Below are 22428 nucleotides of genomic sequence, written 5' to 3' on the forward strand. Positions count from 1 at the left end.
TCTTCATAAGTTTATTGTTCATTAATGTATAAGAAGATGACTTTAGGATAGTCTATGTTATCTACCAGTATTTTTTGGACTGAATTGGAAATGTGATACAAACATAAATTTTTCAAAAAGCAGTATTTCAAAGTGTCTTTATTATTAAAGATCTCATTGTTTGCTTTTTAGGGGTTAGGGAAAGAGGAACCCCAAAGTGAGAAACAGATCAAAAGTCCTTCACTAACTTCAGAAAAGAGGTTAAGTAGACTGTCATCAAAATCACTGGACTTGAATAAAAATGAATATCTTTCTTTGGACAAAAGCAGCACTTCAGATTCTGTTGATGAAGGTAAAGGATTTCTTATAAATTTTAGTAAAATTTCAGTTACGTATTTTAATGTTTACTTTTATATTAGGTGTGTGCAAATTGAGCATTTGGTTTTTGCATTAGATACAGACTCACTCTATAATGAACCAAAAAAGGATGGAAGTTAATAAGAAATAGAGGAAAGGGGATGCTAAATCTAACCTCTCTCCACTTTTCAGAAGCCTGGAATTTGAAAATCTTCATCACATTTAGCTTCTAATATCCCAAGCCTTAAGATGGGGGAGATGAAGCAGTAGCAAGGGAAAAGCAGTTATTTTCTTTTTATCCATGACTCATTTGTAACTGGATGTTGTACTTCTTATGTCCCTCACTTGTTTTTCTCCTCCTCCAACCCCCTTTCCCTCTGGCAACCACTTGTTTGTTCTCTGTATCTATGACTCTGTTTTTGTTATGTTTGTTCATTGTTTTGTTTTTTAGATTCCATGTATAAGTGAAAGCATACAGTATGTGTCTTTGTCTGACTTATTTCACTAAGCATAATACCCTCTAGGTCCATCTATGTCAAAAACGGCAAGATTTCATTCTTTTTTATGGTTGAGTAATATTCCATTACTCAATATTCCATTGTGTGTGTGTGTGTATACACACACACACACACCACACCTTCTTTATCCATTTATCTGTTGATGGGCACTTAGGTTGCTTCCATATCTTGGCTACTGTAAATATTGCTATAGTGAACTTAGTGGGACACATATATCTTATTGAATTAGTGTTTTCATTTTCTTCAGATAAATACCCAGGAGTGGAATTGCTGGATTGTATGGTAGTTCTATTTTTAATTTTTTGAGGAACCTACATACTATTTTCCATAGTAACTGCACTAGTTTACATTCCCACCAACAATGCACAAGGGTTCCCTTTTCTCCACATCCTCCCCAATACTTGCTATTTGCTGTCTTTTTGATGACAGCCATTCTGACAGGTGTGGGGTGGTACCTCATTGTAGTTTTGGTTTGCATTTCCCTGATGATTAGTGATGTTGAGCATCTTTTCATGTGCCAGTTGGCCATCTGTATGTCTTCTTTGGAAAAATATCTATTCAGGTCCTCTGCTCATTTCATTTTTTAATCAGGTGGTTTTCAGTTGTTGAGTTGTATGAGTTATTTGCATATTTTGGATATTAACCCCTTATCAGATATATTGTTTGCAAATGTCATCTCCCATTCTAGTCAGCCTTTTCATTTAGATTATAGTTTCTTTTACTGTGCAAAAGCTTTTTAGTTTGATCTAGTCCCATTTATTTAATTTTGCTTTCATTTATCTTGCCAGATATACAGAAAAAAATTCTGCTAAGAAAGCTGTCAAAGAATGTACTGCTTATGTTTTCTTCTAGAAGTTTTATGGTTTCAGGTCTTACATTCGAGTCTTTAATACCGTTTGAGTTAAAAAAAATCATAATAAAAATCATGGTGTAACACTATAATTTTACTACTTTCCTTAACCACAAAAAAGAAAAAAGAGAAAGAGAGAGAGATTCAAAAGTAGAGAATATAATAAAAATAAAAAGCAGTTGCTTAAGGGAAACTTTATAGCAAATCATATTCTCTTTAATTTCTCTTAAGTTAGAACCAATAACCTAGAGCTTGTCATGCTTATCAAGTGGGCATTTCAAGGAATTTTTTTTCTTTTTAGCTGTAAGATTATTGACACTAAAGTCAGTGAAGTGAGGAGACAATGGGAAAGATCTAGGGTAGTGACTACTTTCAAATTTCAAGAAAGGAGTAATGCCAGTGGAGTTTTGCTATACCTGCTTTTGTACCAGCAAGTTATATTAATATTCCTACCGGAATATTGGTGATGGGGACGTTGTAGTGGTTTGGATCTGTCCGGCATGATTGTATTTGCTAGTCCACTTACTGTTTGGCTTAGGCCTGGTTTGGGAACCCCTGAAGGCTGTTTACTAAATCCATGAAAACCAAAACTAGATCCAAGGCAAATCTAAATCAAATCCAAATCAAGTCCAAATCTAAAATCAAATCCAGATCCAAAACCAAACCAAGACCAAATCCTTGAAAACCAAATCCAAATCAGGTTCAACCTTGGTTGGGAAACACTGAAGCATCTCTGATGAAAACTAAACCCACGCTCTTAAAAACGTAAATAAATATAAACAAGACCCTAAAATATCATAGAATGCATTAAGAAGACAGTTGATGTGTTCTTTTGAAAAGATAGTTGAGAGGAAGTCTTTTTAAAAAAGGATCGAGCACCAGGAATGACTAGACACTCTTGGTGTCCTTACCATTCACGCTTGGGTATGCAGCCCTGTGAATTAGTTATCCCCTGCCTGCTTGAACCTCTAACTGTAGGAAGATCTACTCTGGCACCCAGTGGCCAGACACGTAAGTGACAGCAAAACGGGGATTTTTTTCCCCCCTTCTTTCTCACCTGCTCTTTTATAAGAATGGTCCTTTAAAAAAGGGGAAAAAATGCCTTACTTTCTTTATTGAGTTCCTATAAAATTAACATTAATGATTAAAGGATAACATTAAAACTCATATAAGCTGTCTTTATCTAGAAATAAACAAAGAATAATAGTGACGTAGTTTCTGTATTGCATATGAGCCCTAATCACCCATTTTTAGAAAATGGAAGATAAAACAAATTGTGTGTCCTTAGTTACTCAATTAAACTCCAAATTACCTAATTTTCTTGCATACCTACCTAATACGTTTTTCACACATCCTCAAAATACTATCAACATCTGGTTTCAGTTTTATTCATGTCCAGGTCCTTCTCATATTTATGTCTCAATTTCCCCACGATTTCCACTGGCCACTTTCAAACTTATATGCTTGAAATAGTATTTCTTCTTTATTGGAAATAGTAACCTGCTACTAAGTTGAGCAGTGTTCCTTTCCCCATTTAAAATGCCACCTGCTAGCTTAATAAATTTCCAGCAATATTACTGGTGATGTTATTTAGGTAGGAAGCTTTAAAGTACCATGAATTTAATAAATAAATAATCCCAGGGACTTCCTTGGTGGTCCAGCGGTTAAGACTCCGTGCTCACAATGCAGGGATCCGGGTTCCATCCCTGGTCAGGGAACTTGATCCCGCATGCATGCCGCAACTAAAGATCATGCACGTCGCAGCAAAGATTCCACATGCCGCAACTAAGACCCGGCACAGCCAAATAAATAAATATTAAAAAAAATAATCCCAGGTGGAAATAGTTTATTTCATATCCTTACTTCCTCAAACACATTTACATACAAAAAGTATTATTGTTAATTTCCAGCAGCAATACCACAGATTATGTTTTATCAGTCATGATATAGAACATTGTATTGAATAATGGAGTTTAAATGAAATATGAAGATATTGTATTGAAATATTTATATAAGTGTAATTTATGTCCTTCTTAAATGGGAACAGGAAACTTACTTTTGAAAAATTAGAGTTCCAGGACTCCTTAGAGAAATGGCTGCTTCTAGGGCCCAGTTGGGGAATATACAAAATGAACCTGGAACATCTTGTAGTGCCAGAATATAAAGAAGTGCTTGAAAAAGAAAAAAAGAGACATGTTGAAAGGACATAGGAGTCAACCTGAAAGAGCTTCTAATGGCCAAACAAAAAAAAAATGTGAGCAGCAAAATAAATAATGATAATACTGCATTAAAACCTAAAGTATAAAATAATTATTCATAAGTCCATACTGATACCAATGATTGAATAAATATATAAATGGGGGAGCAAGCACGAGTCTTCCTCACAGAGTTCCAAATAATATATGTAGATACTCCCCCTTCCAGGAGGTGGAGCTTAATTCTCCTCCCCTTGAGTATGGGCTGAACTTAGTGACTCATTTCTAACAAATAGAATGTGGAAAGAGGAAAATAATACTTTTGAAGTGGAGAAGCCTGCCAGACACCACCAAGTGATCAAGGTTAACATCATCATAAGTCATGCTGATATGTGTACACCCTGAGTTTGAGGAGAAGGGTACTTCACTTCTGTGGTATTCTTCCCCAAAATCCAAACCCCAGTCTAATCATGAAAAAAAAAACCCTCAGATGAACCCAAATTGAGGGACTTTCTACATAATAACTGACCTGTACTTTTCAAATGTATAAGGGCACTGAAAAACAAGGAAAAAGTGAGGGACTGTCATAGATTGGAGGAGACTAAGAAGATAACAGCTAAATTCAACATGGGACTTTGGGTTGGGTTCTTGAACAGAACGGGACATTACTGGAAAAAATAGGAATAAAGCCTAGTTTAGTTACTTGTACCTCTAAAATTATTTTTTAAAAAAGTTTAAAAATATGATTGCAAATTTAAAGTCCTATAAATAAAAGTAGACCCTAAGATTTTTTGCGTTTTCCATAGTCACTTATTCATTCAAAAAGTTATTTAACACTTATTGTGTGCCAAACATGTAGTGTACTTAGGTGTTTGAAATCAACATGATCCCTGTTCACATAGAGCTTAGAGTCTAGTGCAGGAGAGAGACAATACACAAGTCACTAAGCCAATAAAAATATAATTACAAGTTGGGATAAGTTCTGTGAAGGTGATGAGCAGGATTAATAGAATCACATGTACTTGTTTGCTTTCTTTGTGAATACATGAATTATTTTTACAATGAACATGTATTACTTCTATGTCAGAAAAAGCTATTTCTCAAGCCTAATTAGGAAGTTGCCTCACAGAACCTTAGTTAATTGCCTAGTTTCAGTGATTCATTTCTATGCCGAAGGAGCCATTACTTGAAATTGCAGTGAATAGCTTTTGCCTACACATAGTATTGTTGCAAGGAGAAGGTAAATCAGTATCTACCTGTTGTCCCTAAGCTCTTTGCACCTGTAGCAAAATAGGGAGACAAACCATTTCATGAGGGAGAAAAACCAATAGCTGGGGTGAAGGCAGAGCTAGAAGAGTTTTTCTGATTCTTAGACCACTATCTTTTACTTTAAGTGACTGCTTCTCATGGCTTAACATGGGCAGATGCTTGACACAGGTAATTCTTAGAGCTTGATTTGTGAACTGTGGGGAGCTTTTGTCACAGTTGTCATTCTGTACTGACAGGCATAATCCTTGAAATAATAAATAATCCCAGTCCTGAAATCATTAAAATTTCACATTGGATTGCTTTATTCTACCAGGCTCCTATTCCTAGATGTCCCTTTTTAAAAAAATTTCCTTTTAATTCTTCTAAGTTAAACTCCTTGAACTATAAAATAGAGGTTTAGTTTGTGTGCTCTGGAGCTACAGTGAATTCAAATTCCAATTCAGTCACTCACTAGCCACAGAGCTTCGGCGAGTTTCAGCAATTCTCTCAGTGTCTCAGTTTTCTCATCTGTATGATGGAGATGAAGATGTTAATACCTCTTATCTCACAGGATTGCTGTGAGGATAAGACGAGTGAATATTTGTAACGTGCTTAGCACAATACCTGCCATATGCTAAGCACCATAGATTTCTGGGCTCTTTTATGCAGTGTTTCCAGGGAACATGAGGAGAGGTGAGCAGATGTTGCTTCTTCATTTGCTACCAGGAGTTTTCAACATAATTATCGCTGTCAAATTCTTAGAAAAATATAATATTCCGTTGGGCTTTATTTAGCTTTGAAGAATACTTTTCAGAAGGATTTCTTTTAATGTGTGGTATTGAGAGTAGGTAGTGGATACAGTGATACTTGTCTTGGAGGAGTGAGCTTTAAGTCAAATTTGAAACACTGTTCAGGCTAATAAGTTAGTGAGTGCAGCAGAGAGATATTCGAGTCATTCATGACTTAGTAATTACCAAATGTTTGCGTATTCAGAAATAGGACCTGCTATTCACCGTGGTAGATACCCCCGTATGTGTCTCAGAACTGCCCTTGTCACTCTTGAAATAGTTTTTTGAGTGCTCGCTTTGGCAGCACATATACTAACATTGGAATGATACAGAGAAGATTAGCGTGGCCCCTGCACAGGGATGACACACAAATTCATGAAATATTCTTTTGAATGATAGATTATGGGAGTTTGATATTCAAGTTAAATATTTCTATATCTTTTGGGTTTTGACTGAACTATGGATCATATATAGTTTAATTACTGTCTACTATTATGTATAGTTTTACATAGTACATATGTATATAGTACCAATTTAGAGTTTTAATAGTGTCCTGTAATGTGCTGATCATTGTAATCACATTTAAAAACCATTTTGTGCCCAAAGCAAAACCTTGAAATTACCTTTCCTTGATTTCTTCACTTTTTGTTCCATGTTTTTTGTTTTCCCAGAAAATATTCCTGAGGAAGATCTTCATGGAAGACTTTATATCAACCGTGTTTTTCATATCAGTGCTGAGAGAATGTTTGAATTGCTGTTCACCAGTTCACGCTTTATGCAGATATTTGCCAGTTCTAGAAATATAATAGGTTGGTCTTGTGTTCTTATCTAATGATAAATTGGGGAGAATTTCATTATCTTTAGAGGGTTGAGCCTATATAAATTGATTTATGTTGTCAAGGGGAAAATTTAGACAGGCTTCCATTTTATTTTGGTGATGTATAAACTAGTGTTTAGGTGTTTTGGCTAAAATCACATGTAAATAGTATAATTGTCGAATTAGTCAGGTCCTACCTACAATTAAGTTCAGACCCTTTAAGAACTAAAACTCCATTTATTTATTAATGTAGCAGTTTAGTTGGGTTGAACCACCTTTAAAAGGGTTCTACTGTGGAAAAATTGGATTCTAGTAGAGTATAAATTGGTGCAATCACTTTGCTAAATGGTTTGGCAGTATCTACTAAAGCTGACTCAACAATTCTACTATTAGGTATATATAAACTTCAGAAATGGGTACATGTGTACTCTGAATGACATGTACTGCAGTGTTCATAGCAGCATTATTTATAATGGCCCCCAAACTCAAAAAACAGCCCAAATATCCACCAATAATAGAATGGATAAACAGATTGTGTATGTTCACACGAAAGAATACTGTATAGCAATGAAAAAAAAACTCCTGCTACTTATAATAATATGAGTAGATCTTACTGATATTCTGTAGTATTAAGCAAAAGAAGCCAGACACAAAACAGTACATACTGTGATTTCTTTATATAAAGTTCAAAAACAGGTAAAACTTATTTATGGGCATAAAATCAGCATACTAGTTAACTGCTGTTGGTAATTGGGTGGGTAAAGACTGGGAGGGGACTTCTGGGATGCTGGTAAAGTTCTCTGTCTTGATCTGGGTAGTGGTACATGTGTGTGTTTTCTCTGTACAAATTCATGGAAATTTGAGATTGCAGTGTCTATGGTCTACCTTAATGAAAATACCAAAAAAAAATTCCAGTTAGGAAATTAGTTATAAAAAAGATTTTATTGATTATGTATTAAAAGTTCTATTTTGGTAAACATCTCAAATAAGCTTATAGTCAATTTGAAATTGAATTTATCCTAAATATTTCAAGATATTTTAAAACTTTGGGAGCATGTGGTTTAGCTTGCTATATAAAATTAGAAATCAGCAGTGGCAGAGATCCATATAAGCTGAGTCATTTGACATAGTCAAAGAGAAAGTTACTCTACAATCAATTTAAATATAGTTTATAATTTAGACATTTTAGTAACGATTAGATGTTATTCCTTTATTTGAAACTTTTATGTAAACATAATTACATATTCATAGATTATATCATTGATATAGATTCAGTTGTAAAGAGTAATTTTTCCTTATTATTTATAGTAGAGTAGCAAAGCAGTTTCTAATTGATAGCTATTGAGTCTTGTGATTATATTAAGAATGTCATGTTTTCAAAAATCATTACTTTTTTCAGTTCTTCCAGTTTCTTTTTAACTTATTTATTTTATTTATTTTTGGCTGCATTGGGTCTTTGTTGCTGTGCGTGGGCTTTCTCTAGTTGTGGAGAGTGGGGGCTACTCTTCGTTGCGTTGCACGGGCTTCATTGCGGTGGCTTCTCGTATTGCGGAGCACCGGCTCTAGAGTGCAGGCTCAGTAGTTGTGGTGCACGGGCTTAGTTGCTCCGTGGCATGTGGGATCTTCCCGGACCAGGGCTCGAACCCATGTCCCCTGCATTGGCAGGTGGATTCTTAACCACTGAGCCACCAGGGAAGCCCCAGTTCTTCCAGTTTTAAAAATGTATAATACCTGAGGGATATAAATCTTTCTTTTCACTCAGTAGCTTATATTTAACTTATTATATCTGTTCTGAATCTATTTTGTATCTTCTTGCCATTCATGTCTACCTGGAGAACTTGCTATTTCAGAAGAGTAGGATACATTATTTCTCTTAATTTTCTAAGATGATGCCGTTGATATTGCACCACTATTTTTATGGCTGAAAAGGCCTACAAGAAACTAGCATGTTATTCCATGCTGGTACTAAATGAAGTTTGTTTTTTGAATCATAGCTGCATTTGGTGTCTGATATCATATCTAGCTTCAATATGGATGACTGTGTTTGCTATCTGATGCTATAAATGGCTTTGGGCAGCAAAGGCTTCTTGCTAATCACAAGTATAAATAGTTATAGGCATGTTGACTTTAGACCTAGAATTAGTCAGAAGGTTTTCCCCAAAAGAGATAATCTGCTATGATTGCACGCTATTATGTTATCTTCTGAACTTGTTGCCTAGTAATCAAAGTTGTGTTTCTTCAGAATGGGTCTCAAAGGCTCCTTTCTAAAAATATCAAGAATTTAATGGGAAAGTTTAGTGTGGTCAGTTATTTGTGGATTTAACCTAATTTCAGCATTAAAATGCCTGCTGCTGGATCTATTTTTTAATAATTATTTAAAATTATTAAAAATGATGGTAATTCTTAATAATTTTCAATAAAAATTATCAAATTGGATTCTTTTAAATCGTTGTTTACTATTGTATGACACTACTTTGGTAATTCAAAGCTCAGTTTTAAGTCTTTTTATTCAACTTTTTAATTTTGAAAAAATGTAAACCTTCAGAAAAGTTGCATGAATAGTATAATAAAACCTATACCCATTACCTAGATTCACCAATCTTTTTTCTTGTGGTAAAATGTACATAACATAAAATTTACCATTTTAGCCATTTTTAAGTACAATTCTGTGGCATTAAGTACATTCACATTTTGTTGTGCAGCCATCAGTATCATCTATCTCTAGAACTTTTTCATCTTCCCAAACTGAAACTCTGTACCTATTAAACAATAACTCTCCATTCCTCCCTCTCCCCAACTCCTGAAGACCACCATTCTACTTTCTGTCTCTGTGAAGTAGACGATGTTCTGGCACATTATGTTCAATAGGCTTGTTGGCAACATTGGTGAAAATACAAGTGGGAGAGACACTTTTATCTTTGTTGATAGTTGCTTTGTTGAATGGTGTGCAGTTTTAATGGCAGAATTCAATGATATCTTTAAATTCTGTTACTGATTAACAATGGACTATTTGTATAATTTTTCTGAAACAGGCTGACATATGACCAAAATGATCTTTTGAAAAGTATTATAGAATTAATTTTATATCTCTTTCTTGGACAACTAAATAAATCATTTTTACAGCAAATTCTGTATTGTAGATCCCATGGTTTGTAATGTTGCCTTTTTAATTTGCTTGCACAATTTTTCTAGATATGCAAAAGGCAGCTTCAGGATCCCTCATTAAATCTCTAGGCCTAACTAAATGAAAGAAGTTGAGCAAAATTGGATATATCATAAAGCCTTGCTTCAATCCTTTGATAATGGGTAGTGGGTTAGATAAATGCTCCTATGTTTTAGGACATTGATGAATAGCAGCCAGACATACTAATTGCCTAAATCCACTGTGCCAACAACATTAGCCAGCTTAGTCAGATCTTTGAATAGAGTTCATGATGCTGTTACCTATATTTTCCTAGTGTTTGGCTTGTTAAAGGACCTTTGTTAATGTATGGTGCTATGTTCTAAAGATATGTTTCCGTTCAAAGTGTATTTTTACTCACTGTGTTGTTGCTAAGTAAATAAAAGAGAATTTTGACCAATATCTTGCCATAGATGCAGAGAGATTATTCTATAGCTTTCTTCATATAGAAAAGGTTAACATAGTTTATTTATATTCCATTGCTCCCTCCTTGATTAAAGATCTCGGCAGACAAGCCATTAACACTACATGATTTCTCATCGACGTGATTTCCCCACAAGTTGGGATCAGATCATATTGCTGCATAATTCAAGGTCTTGTCCCCAGTGATGGAAATGTTGAAGTGTTCTGTCTCTGTTTAATAAGGCCAGTACCGTTACTTATCTTCGTAGGTACTGGGGATTTAAAAAGAAGCCTACTGATGAAATGACTTTTAATTTTATCTTCTAGAGAAAAGAAAAAAAATTTTTAATGGGCTACAATTTAGAAGTAAATGGATCAGAGATGGGGCGTATGTCACATACAAGAAGAGTGCCTAACATGTGATTTTACTCTTGTTAATAACACAGTTATAAGGAAGTTAGAATTGGTCAAAAATAAAAATTGAAATAATTCAAAAACTCCCTCTTTGATTCCATTCCAAGCCATACCCCTCAAACTTCTAGAACTAACTCTTTTTATATTTGCTGTGATTAGATGTAGTATCTACCCCTTGGAATGTAGAACCTGGAGGTGACCAACTGAGAACCATGACCTACACTATAGTCCTTAATAATCCACTAACTGGAAAGTGCACCACGGCCACTGAAAAGCAGGTATGTCTATGCTGCCAGTATTCCAAAAGAATCGTGCATGTGGGAAGAGGGAAGATGCCTGTCATAGGTCCTAGTCACCAATTTACAGGACAGTTTCAACAAATAATCGGCAAGGAAAAAAATAGAGGAGAAACTGTACAGGTTAAAAGAGATTTAAGAGGTATATCAACCAAATTAACTCAATCCTAATTCAGACAAACCAACTGTAAAAGGGTATTTCTGAGATTTAAGGCATTGTTCATTTTTATGTGCAATAATGGTATTGTAGCTATATTTTAAAGAAAAGAATATTTATCTTTTAAAGGGATATACTGAGGAATTTATAAAGAGATATACTGATGTATTTTTGGATGAAATTATGTTGGTATCTAGGGTGTTTTTTAAAAGTAATCTAGTCAGGCAGAGGATGGGAGTAGAGGGAGGGAATATGGGGAGAGATACAGATGAAACAGGACTGAGCAGGAGTTAATATTGTTGAAGCTGGTTGATGAGCTTATGAGGGTTTATTGTATAATGTTCATTTCAACTCTTGTATATGTTTGAACTTTTCCGTAATAAATGGTTTTTAAAAGAACACTACTGGAATCTGATTTACTGGATCATGTCAAGGGTTAGAGACAAATAACTAGATGGCTGCTGTGACATATGAGGAAGAGATTGTAAGATATTTAATGCTCTGTCTACTGTGTGGCCAGCATGGCACTGTCATACAGTGGGGTTTATGTTTGGCCGGTTGTTGTTGACATATAGTATAACTGTTCTGCAAAGTTAGAAAATATTTATTAACATCTGAATTAGTTGTGCTATCATAGTTTTTGTCTGTCAGTGTTCAAGGCCTTAAATATTTTTCTTCCAAAGATTTTCAAACATTTAAGAGAAGTTTTGTATTTTGAATTGGAGAGTCTTTGATAACCTTAGAGGTTGGGTAGAATCAGTAAGGTGAAAATGAGAAAGATTTGGCCAGCAGCCACTTCTGATCCTGTTTAGGAAAAGCAGTGTGTTTTTTGTTTGTCTCCTTCCTTCACGTTTTTGGTGAAGGGTGGTTTTGTTAAACTTTGATGAATTTTAGAGTGGGGTCCTGGCTTTGTTCAATTGAATTTTGAATTGTTTCCCTACCAGGAATATTTACAATTCTTTATAAATTACTAACACACACGAGAGATTATGTAGTTCCTTTCTCCTCCTCATGCCTAAAGAAAGGAAAAAAACAATTATACAGTGAAATGACAGAGAGGTAGCAAAAATACTATTTCTGCAGGTCCCGTCTCAATTCATAGATCTCACAGCCAACATGGTGGCCCTTCTGGCTCTGTATATAGGCTTCTCATGTTTTTTGTAATGGGTGAGAAGGAATTGGAGTATATAGGCTCTAAATTGGCGAGGAATTTGATGTATTAAACATGTACATGCAAAAAAAATTAATCTTATTTTGGCAGAGACTGTATAAAGAAAGTCGGGAAGCACAATTTTACTTGGTAGATTCAGAAGTGCTGACACACGATGTCCCCTACCATGATTACTTCTATACTCTGAACAGATACTATATCATCCGATCTTCAAAGCAGAAATGCCGGTTGAGGTGAGCTGCTGTAAATGAGTGTTTTAGTCAGGACAGGCTACATTGTGTGCTGGTAACATATCAATCCCGCAATCTTAGTAGTAGCCTTACACAACAAAGCTTTATTTCTTGCTTTACGTGTCCACCGGCAATCCGCAGAGGGGCGGGGATCCAAGGACCCAGGCTGATGAAGGCTTTGACCTCCCGGGGCCACACAATCCAGAATTTGTGTCATTTCATTTGCCACTGGAAGAGAGAGCTGTAGAGCTGTGCTCACAGTCCAGTGGCCAGAACTGGTCACAGGACCCCGTTTAATGGCAAGGGGACTGGGAGACTTGAGGAGCACATGGTGGGCGGTAAACAGCTCTGTTGCGATGGGAGACCAGAAATGTTGGTGTGTTGAAGATGGTGCTGGGCCATCACACAATTGGCCTAGTCTCAGCTAATGTAGTGACTTGCAGCTAATGTATGACCACTAGAGATTTTTTATACGAGGCATTTAGGAAATTTAAAATTTATTTTGAGCTTTTATTGCTTTTTTTTTTTTTTTTTTTTTTTGCGGTACGCGGGCCTCTCACTGTTGTGGCCTCTCCTGTTACCAAGTACAGGCTCCAGACGCGCAGGCCCAGCGGCCATGGCTCACGGGCCCAGCCGCTCCGCGGCATGTGGGATCCTCCTGGGCCGGGGCACGAACCCGTGTCCCCTGCATCGGCAGGCGGATTCTCAACCACTGCGCCACCAGGGAAGCCCTATTGCTATTTAAGTAAAGAAAATTCAGGATTAGAGGAAGGAAAGAAATAAAATGCCAAGTTGATGAAATTTTAGCAGCGCCCAGTAATTTTTTAAAGAATTCATTATCAGTGAACAATTTTTTTTTAATAGTCTTAATGACTTTGAATCCTTTTGGCTTTCCGCTGAATTCATTCCTACATCTAATTGTAATGTTAATAATATAATTAAATTTTGTAAATTATTCTTCTTGCTTCCTTATCTATTAGAGTTTCAACAGATTTGAAATACAGAAAACAACCATGGGCCATTGTCAAATCTTTAATTGAGAAGAATTCCTGGAGCTCCTTGGCGGACTATTTCAAACAGCTTGGTTTGTAAATTTCTTGATTTATCTATTTTTGTAAAAATGGCATTTATTTTATTTATTTATTTATTTTTGCGGTACGTGGGCCTCTCACTGCTGCGGCCTCTCCCACCGTGGAGCACAGGCTCCGGACGTGCAGGCCCAGCGGCCATGGCTCACGGGCCCAGCCGCTTTGCGGCATGTGGAATCCTCCCGGACCTGGGCACGAACCCGCGTCCCCTGCATCGGCAGGCAGACTCTCAACCACTGCGCCACCAGGGAAGCCCAAAATGGCATTTATTAACAGAATGGATGGATTCTTCATTTGGATTCATAGCAGGAACTGGTAGATGATGTTGGAATGACTCCTACTGAAGTGGTTCCAACTACTCCACTTGGAATTTCAAAACTTCTAATTTTCATTGGTCTACCAAACACTTATATAATGCTTATGATATGCCAGACGTTGTTCTGTGTGCTTTATAAATATCAACCTGTTTTTTACAACCCTGTGAAATATAAGTACTGTTAATTTTTTTTTCCATTGAAACACAGAGAGAGAGGTTAAGTGACTTGTCCAAGATCACACAGTTAGGAGCTGTCACACTCCCTCCCTTTGTAAGGAGCCAAGGAAGCTGACTGCAGTGAGGGACTGGGTAATCCGGTCATAAGTATGCACTTGTGCCCACGAAGGTCTGGAGCCTCCTCAGGCCCACATCTCCCTTACCAATGCAGCTCTCCTGGGTTTACGCAGGCCCACCTAGCAATGGTACCACATACATGTGTGGATTTGGTGGAGGTGTGTACTAGACTGGGGAGGTGATGTAGTTGTTCTGTTTGGATATTCTTTAAAATATACATGAGGAAAAAACATATATATACATATGTGAGCATAATTAATTTTAGTTAAAGAAAAGGTGGTGGCCAGTCAACTCAGGGTAATTTAAGGCTTCATCATCCAGCTTGTTGATTATTTATTTTCCTTGTTTCCTTGTCTTTGGTTATTTCATTATTAAGCTCCAGATCACTAGAAAAATGAAACTCAAAAATAAGTTTGGCCACTAGATAATGAACTTCTAATGAAAAATCTGGTGAAAGGAAAGGTTAAAACAAATGTGAAAAATGAGGTTTTTATTGATAGGTTGTTTGCAGATTTTCTTTACTAGTGCTTCCTTTTTTGCAAACCCTCATTGTAAATTAGAACTATTATATGCTTCTCCTTCCTTTGAGATTGACAATCAAGTACTATAATCTATTTTGGAAATCTTTCTAATGATCCAATGTAAGTGGGTTGTTTCCATAACTGAAATCTCTCCATTAATATTTAATATAGCACATGGCAAATTTGCTCTGATGATCCTGTCATTAATTAATACAGTTCATTCTTCCTAGAATAATGCAGCCTCATTATGGGATCATCGTACACTCCAAAACTTTTCATTAAGAGTAAAGTTTGAATCTAGGCCATGAGAATCTGAGTAGTAGTTAAAGAAAGTTTCCAAGGTCTAAAAAAAAGCAAACTGAGAACAGAACAACGACCAACCCCCCAGTATCTTATAGTTGAGAAGGTTTCTCCACTATCTAAAGATTTTTTTCTTCTTAGAATCAGATTTGTTAATGGAAGAATCTATGGTAAATCAGTCCATTGAAGACCCTGGAAAACTTAGTGGCCTACGAAGGAGAAGGCGAACAGTCAACAGAACAGCAGAAACAGCTCCTAAACTTTCTTCTCAGCGTTCTTCTGGAGACCTGGGCTTAGATGCCAAAGGGGATATTACAGGTAGCTCTTACCTGGTAAACAGAGATGAAAGTTTTTTTTCCTTATAAGTTTACTTTATATGAAGCCAAATATGCCTCTTGTTTATAAGACACATCAGTTAGGAGGTCTCCCTTTCTCCTCTCCTTTTCCAATAATGTTTGTTGAACTCTGAATTCCTTAAAGAAAACCAATATATAAGTATAAAGGAGCAGTTTACAAAATGGCAGGCATGTGACCAGTAGAAGTATTTTACTGGGCTCACATGGTATTTTAAACCTTGGACATTTTTATATAGAGTCTCAGATCTGGCAGCCCTGGACCCACATCCCTTCATAGCAGCAGGTGGTTGGAGCTTAGTAGTAGCTGCCCCATTTGACTGAGCGTGCATTCTCCCCAGGTCACCCCTCCCCACAACTCTTACCCTATTGCTGGACGCTTCACTCATTAACTTCCTGCCTAGCATTTGTACACATTTGATTTCTACCCTTGAATCTACTACCATGTTTGTATGCTTTAATCCTTATGTACTGTCAGGGCCAGCCCAGCAAAATTGCAGATATAGAAGTTGACTTTTATTATCTCTACTCTCAATTTTGAAGACATCTTGCCCCTACTAACTGTTGTTCCCTCCCTCTCAGTGCTATAAAGCTGTCATACCTTCTCAGCCTTCTACATTATCAAATCCTTTTCTAAGGTTTACATCTTAGTGTGAATATGTTTTCCTACCATTTCAACTTAATAGCTCTTTAATTTTGGGATTTGGCAACAAAATTTGGGAAACAGAGAACAGGTGAGGATGATTTAAAAAGTTTTTTTTTTAAGGAGGGAAGGATTATACGTAAAACTAGTTCAAATATTATTTGCAGACATGGAACTTAGCTAGAGATCATACATGATATATTGAATTGCTTGTTTAATTTTAGAACAAATTAATCTGTAATATAGGCCAAATTTGCAGAACTGATACAGGGTTTCTTTTTGTAGATTTGTTTACTAATACTCAGGATATCAGAAGTCAAAAGAGGGGTGCAGGGAATTCACTGTAAATCACTTTGTCTTTACAAATAATTTAAAAAACTTCTTTTCCAGTACTTTTCAAATGAAATTAAACAACCCTGATTCTAATACGGCCTTTTTTTTTTAATTTGCAGGAAAGAAAAAGGAAATTGAAAGCTATAACACCGTCCTTATTGTGGTGATGAGTATTTTGTAAGTATTTGTGTTGAATGCTTAGTTTGCTTGTGCCCTCGCTTATCTTTTAATGGTTTCCAAAAGAATTTGAACGTATTTGTATATTATTATATAGAAATTACCACAATTTGACCAATTTTGGCCTACAAAAACAGTAATTTTATATGCTTCAGTCTGATAGTTTTTGAATGATTTTCAGAAGAACTGTTAAATTCGAGGGAATACCAAATACACGTTCAGTAAATGTTTTTGTTTTTTAAACTAATCTGATTTGTTTCTACCACCATAGATTTTTAGGGAAGTACCATAAATTTAAAGAGAATATATATATATATATTTTTTTGCTTTACGCGGGCCTCTCCTGTTGCAGAGCACAGGCTCCGGACACGCAGGCTCAGCAGCCATGGCTCACAGGCCCAGCCGCTCCGCGGCATGTGGAATCTTCCGGGACCGGGGCACGAACCCATGTCCCCTGCATCGGCAGGCAGACTCTCAACCACTGCGCCGCCAGGGAAGCCCAAGGGGATATTTTTTTTTTTTTTTTTTTTTTTTTTTTTTTGCGGTACGTGGGCCTCTCACTGTTGTGGCCTCTCCCGCTGCGGAGCACAGGCTCCGGACGCGCAGGCTCAGCGGCCATGGCTCACGGGCCCAGCCACTCCGCGGCATATGGGATCCTCCCGGACCGGGGCACGAACCCGTATCCCCTGCATCAGCAGGCGGACTCTCAACCACCGCGCCACCAGGGAGGCCCTAAGGGGATATTTTTATATGCAGGCTGATGAAATCCCAACAATGCTATTTTACTCTACTTGATTAGACCAGTGGTCCTTACCCTTTACTGTGCATAAGAATCACTTGCTGAAATACAGACTTCCCAGCCCCAGTCCTACAGATCTGAGTCAGTGGGTCTTGAGTAGGGATCAGGAATCAGTAGTATTCTAAAACGCACGTGCAGGTTATTCTGATGCAAATAATCTGAGGATTGTAGGGTGAGAAATACTGGGGCAATTAGTCTGCATCTCAGAGTGTTCTACTGGAATTTACTCAGCCAGTCTTATTTAGACTACTGTTATCTCCATGGCTGTACTTGGATCTTGAGGTAGTCCATCACATTTAATTGAATTAGTTCTGACTGGATGATACACTCTGGGTTTTGGAATGAAGTTCTTTTTTTTTTTTTTTTTTTTTTTTTTTTTTTTTTTTGCGGTATGTGGGCCTCTCACTGTTGTGGCCTCTCCCATTGCGGAGCACAGGCTCCGGACGCACAGGCCCAGCGGCCATGGCTCACGGGCCCAGCCGCTCCGCGGCATATGGGATCTTCCCAGACCGGGGCACGAACCCGTTTCCCCTGCATCGGCAGGCGGACTCTCAACCACTGCGCCACCAGGGAAGCCCTGGAATGAAGTTCTTATATCAGCTGTTTTTTCTAATTATAGATTTCAGAACATACAAAATGTTTGTTGTGCCTTTGAGTTTTATAAAACGTTTTCATATTCTGCTTCCATTGGTTTGCTGTGACAATTTTGAATAATAAATATTATCTGTGATCTTTTGTATTACTTTGTAGAAGATTTACAGTCAGATGTTGAAATGTTGATCTATACCCCATTTCAGTGACACAATAATTTCATAGATTTGATTTTCTTGCTACTACCTTAGTTTTCATTCAAGAAAAATCTTCTTCTGGATGGGTAAAATGGAATATGATGCATTTTTAAGGGCAAATCAATATTTTAACAGAAAAAATCGGAGAGGTATTATGCCACCTATGTATTTACATGTATGTGTAATGAGATACGTTCATTCACTTGAAATACTATTGTGAGAACCAACAGAGTAAGTTTATTTAGCAGGTAACGTTTTATGTATGATTCAATTAATATATATTTGGGATTTGAAATTTCGTCTAAGTTGAACTAGAAGAAATTTTTGCTGAATGGTGATTTTGTGAATGTGAATTTGTTTTGGCTTCTGCTGAGAATAAGAGGTACATCATGATCTATCTAAGATCAAATCCATATTGATCTTCATTTCCTTTCTGAAGTGCAGTATTATGTATGTATAATTGCTTAAGACAAAAGCACCCCAAAATAGATCTTGAAAGCTAACATGGTAGATTTCTAAGCCGGTGGTCGCACATCCACACTGGCTGGGATCCCTAGCAGAGAAGAGACGTCAGGGACAATCCCAACCTGCTTGTTTGGAGACTTTATTGTCACTAGTTATCTTCTAACTGTTCCCTCAACATCCACTGAATACTTAGAAATAGGTATTTCATACAATAAAATAGGGGTAATTGATTTAAATAATAACAATAATTGGAAACTAGTCTGGATAATAAACATTTTTGAAGGTTTTGTGTATCTATTCTGCACTAACAACGCTTTAGGTCTGAGTAATAGTGGATTAACCAGGTCTGATTTGCTCTGCCTAGTTTGCTGTTGCTGGTTTTATTGAATGTGACGCTGTTTCTGAAGCTGTCAAAGATAGAGTATGCTGCTCAGTCCTTTTACCGTCTTCACCTCCAGGAAGAGAAATCTGTAAAGTAAGTCTTCTTCCCTCGCAACTTATTATGTCAGTAATTCCTTTGCTGCAGGGAACTTAATTCCAATTTTAGAGATTTTGGTCTGCCAACTATTCTCTAGTCAAACTTTTTTGTTTACTTTTTTGTTTTATTTGCAAATTTATAGGGCACTGATGATTTCTAGAGATGAAAGCCTAGAAGCTATTCCCTTGATCTTTAAGATGGTATTTTTCTTTCAGTTTAGCCTCTGATATGGTGTCAAGAGCAGAAAATATTCAAAAGAGCAAAGATCAGGCCCATCGCTTAAAAGGAGTGCTCCGGGACTCCATCGTGATGCTGGAACAGGTCAGCACCTCTGTGTACCACGTTACTCAGTAGTCATCACAGTGAATCAGCTGCTCCTCTGGTTTCGAGAGAATATTTACTGTACCATTATTTGAAGAAATCCCCCTCCTAGAGGCATCTACCCTTGCCAGTTTCTGGATTATACATTTTATAGTGACTTGTACTTTTTGTTTTTAACAAAATGGGAACGTACTGTACTTGCCGTTGCATACCCTCTTTTTTCAATTAGTAATATATTTTGAAGATGTTTCCCTATCAGCTTGTATACATATACCTCATTCTTTTTATTGGTCCTTCTATATAAAATTTCATGCTCAATATCAGCTTTTTATAGAAGTGGTAGATTACTCATTATTTTGTTTTATCTATTAACCATGCTCATTATTTTGTTTTTAATCTATTAACCTGCTCATTATTTTGTTTTTATCTATTAACCATGTATCATGGAGATACTTCCATATCCTCTTCTTTTAACAGCTGCATAGAATTCAACTGTACATATGTGGCATAATTGTTTTACCAGTTCTCCACTGAAGAATGAGCATTTAGGTTGTTTTGGTGTTTTGCTATAAGCGTTATCTCTTGAACATAGTGTCATCAATGTGTGCTGCTCGGTTCTATGAACCAAAACTTAGGATTCCCTTTGAAAAATGGGGACAAATACTTCCATTATAATATAATACATAGGTACTTTTCAAAATTGAAAAATAGAGAATAGAAGAGAACCTACTAGCATTCAGACATAATCACTTTTTTTTTTTTTTTTGCGGTACGCGGGCCTCTCACTGTTGTGGCCTCTCCTGTTGCGGAGCACAGGCTCTGGACGCGCAGGCTCAGCGGCCATGGCTCACAGGCCCAGCCACTCCGCGGCATGTGGGATCTTCCCAGACTGGGGCACAAACCCGTGTCCCCTGCATCAGCAGGCGGACTCTCAACCACTGCGCCACCAAGGAAGCCCCTAATCACTTTTAAAATTTTGTTTTATTTGCTTCCATCCTTTTCTTCTATGCATTGGTTTGTTTTTTAGAAGATTCAATTATTGAGCATTTCTTAGAACATCATGTGGGGCACTAAAGGTGCTTCCACTAGGCACTCTTCAGATGCACAGTGCCTGCAGTTAGGAACTTTCTCCTCCCCCTCAGCAAGGAGTAGATCATACTCTCACTTTTCTTCTCATCCTCTCCGCTCCCTTCCTGCTGACTCTGAACTCATGACCATGCCTCAAGGAGAAAAGAGACCCTCCCTCTCCTTCCATAACCAGATCTACAGACCTTCCCCTGTTGCTGCACCCATCCTGTTCTGCACTCCATTAGAAGCATCGCTCTGCCTGTGGGACGCAAGTCTCAGCACGAGTTGGCAGGAGACTCCATCCACCCCTCTAACTTCCCCATCTTCAGACTCCCTCATTCAGCTGGATCTTTCCATCAGCACCTCCCCTGCTCTCTTATCTCCTACATTAGAACACCCGCGTCATCCACATCCTTCTCTATCTGCTCATCTATCGCTCTCCTCCCTTCCACAGTCAGGCACTCTCGGAGTTGCCTACTCTGGCTGTCACTATATTATCCTTTATAACTCCTTCACTTTTTTGAGGTTTTATTTTCACCAAAGTCACTCATTCACATGAAGAGTTAACTTGTTCTACAGGGTTGTTTCAGAAAAATAGCAATCCTGGTATCCTCTTCTCCATTTCTTTCCCAAAGACTACAATCTAACTCTCTTGGTTTATTCTTCTGGTGTTTACCTCCATATTTATAAACAACAAGCATGTGTTGATACTTCTTGATTTTTCAGCTTTAGACGTTATCTTTTGACTTCCTGTTATGGAGACTGGGATTTTGTTTTCTTTCACCTCTTCATGCTCCCATTTCTCATCCCCCATCCTCCAAAGGAAGTTGTAATTTTGGTTGGATCAGTATTCAGTGTTGGCTTTGTTTTGACTAAGTTTACTGTTCTGAGCTGAGCCATAGAATGAACCGCGGCTACTTTTTCTTACCCCTGAAATTGTCTTCTTATTACAGTTGATCACTTTACTGTATTGTTTATAAGTGTTTCATGCCCTGATGCTCTGTCTCCTCTCATCATCTTCGGTCACCTCAGGGTTTCAATCCATGGAGCCTCTGACGGGCTCCAGGCAGGGCCAGTGGCCCTCTCTGCAGGTGCACAGCTATCATCTTGGGGTTCCTGTTGCCCACCTCCTGTTTCCCATATCCCATGTTTTCTGCTTTCTTGGTTTCCTCCCTCCTTTTAATGGAGCATATCCTCTAGTAGCTCCCTGAGAAAGAGGCTATGGAGGTAAATATTTTAAGACTTCACCTGTCTGAACTTTTTTATTCTGTCCCTCCCCTCTGATTAATTATTTGGCTGGGGATAGAATTCTAGCTTGGAAATAAGGTTCCTTCAGAAAATTGAAGGCATTGCTCCATTGCCTTTTGGCTTCCAGTGTTACTACTGAGAATTCTGAGGCTGCCAGATTCCTGATCCTTTCGTCTGGAAACTGGTGCCCTTTCGTCCTGGGATATACTGAGCTATGTGGCTGATGATTTCCTCTCCTCCACCTTCTCTCCCCTGACTTTCTATAGCACCTGTAATCAGGTGTCTGCCTTCTGTTGGACAGGTTGTCTGACCTTACCTTTTCTTTCCAGCTTCCATCTTTTTGCCTTTTTGTTCTACTTCCTCAGAGATTTCCTCAACTTAATCTTCAAATTCTTTTACTGAGTTTTTCAGTTTTTGCTAACAAGTTTTTAATTTCAAAGAGCTGCCATTTCTCTGAATTTTCATTTTTAAGGCATTGTGAACTTTTAAAGTGGCCATAATATCTTTCTCTCTGACCGTATTACTGATAATTACAAAAAAATTTTTTTTCCTCTTCTTGCATACCCACATTCCAGCAGGTCCTTTCCCCCTGTTTTGATTTCTATCCTTAGGGTTAGAGGATTTCTTTGGATG

The 22428-nt window shown here is 37.4% G+C and overlaps 1 protein-coding gene across 2 annotated transcripts in view; it reads left to right on the forward strand.

The window, feature by feature from the left end:
* GRAMD1C (GRAM domain containing 1C) overlaps positions 1–22428 on the forward strand; it is a gene marked incomplete at its 5' end in the record, with an annotated part of 93566 nt that overhangs the window by 66830 nt on the left and 4308 nt on the right. For both annotated transcript variants that reach the window (XM_081235778.1, XM_081235779.1), the window contains 9 exons: positions 172–331; positions 6607–6744; positions 10909–11027; positions 12464–12606; positions 13584–13687; positions 15264–15440; positions 16571–16628; positions 19045–19155; positions 19374–19479. In XM_081235778.1, the coding sequence (XP_081091904.1) occupies positions 172–331; positions 6607–6744; positions 10909–11027; positions 12464–12606; positions 13584–13687; positions 15264–15440; positions 16571–16628; positions 19045–19155; positions 19374–19479 (1116 nt within the window). The remainder of the gene's footprint in view (positions 1–171; positions 332–6606; positions 6745–10908; positions 11028–12463; positions 12607–13583; positions 13688–15263; positions 15441–16570; positions 16629–19044; positions 19156–19373; positions 19480–22428) is intronic.

Source organism: Mesoplodon bidens, assembly GCF_964165515.1.
Source record: "Mesoplodon bidens genome assembly, chromosome: 5".
Taxonomy (NCBI): Eukaryota; Metazoa; Chordata; class Mammalia; order Artiodactyla; family Ziphiidae; genus Mesoplodon; species Mesoplodon bidens.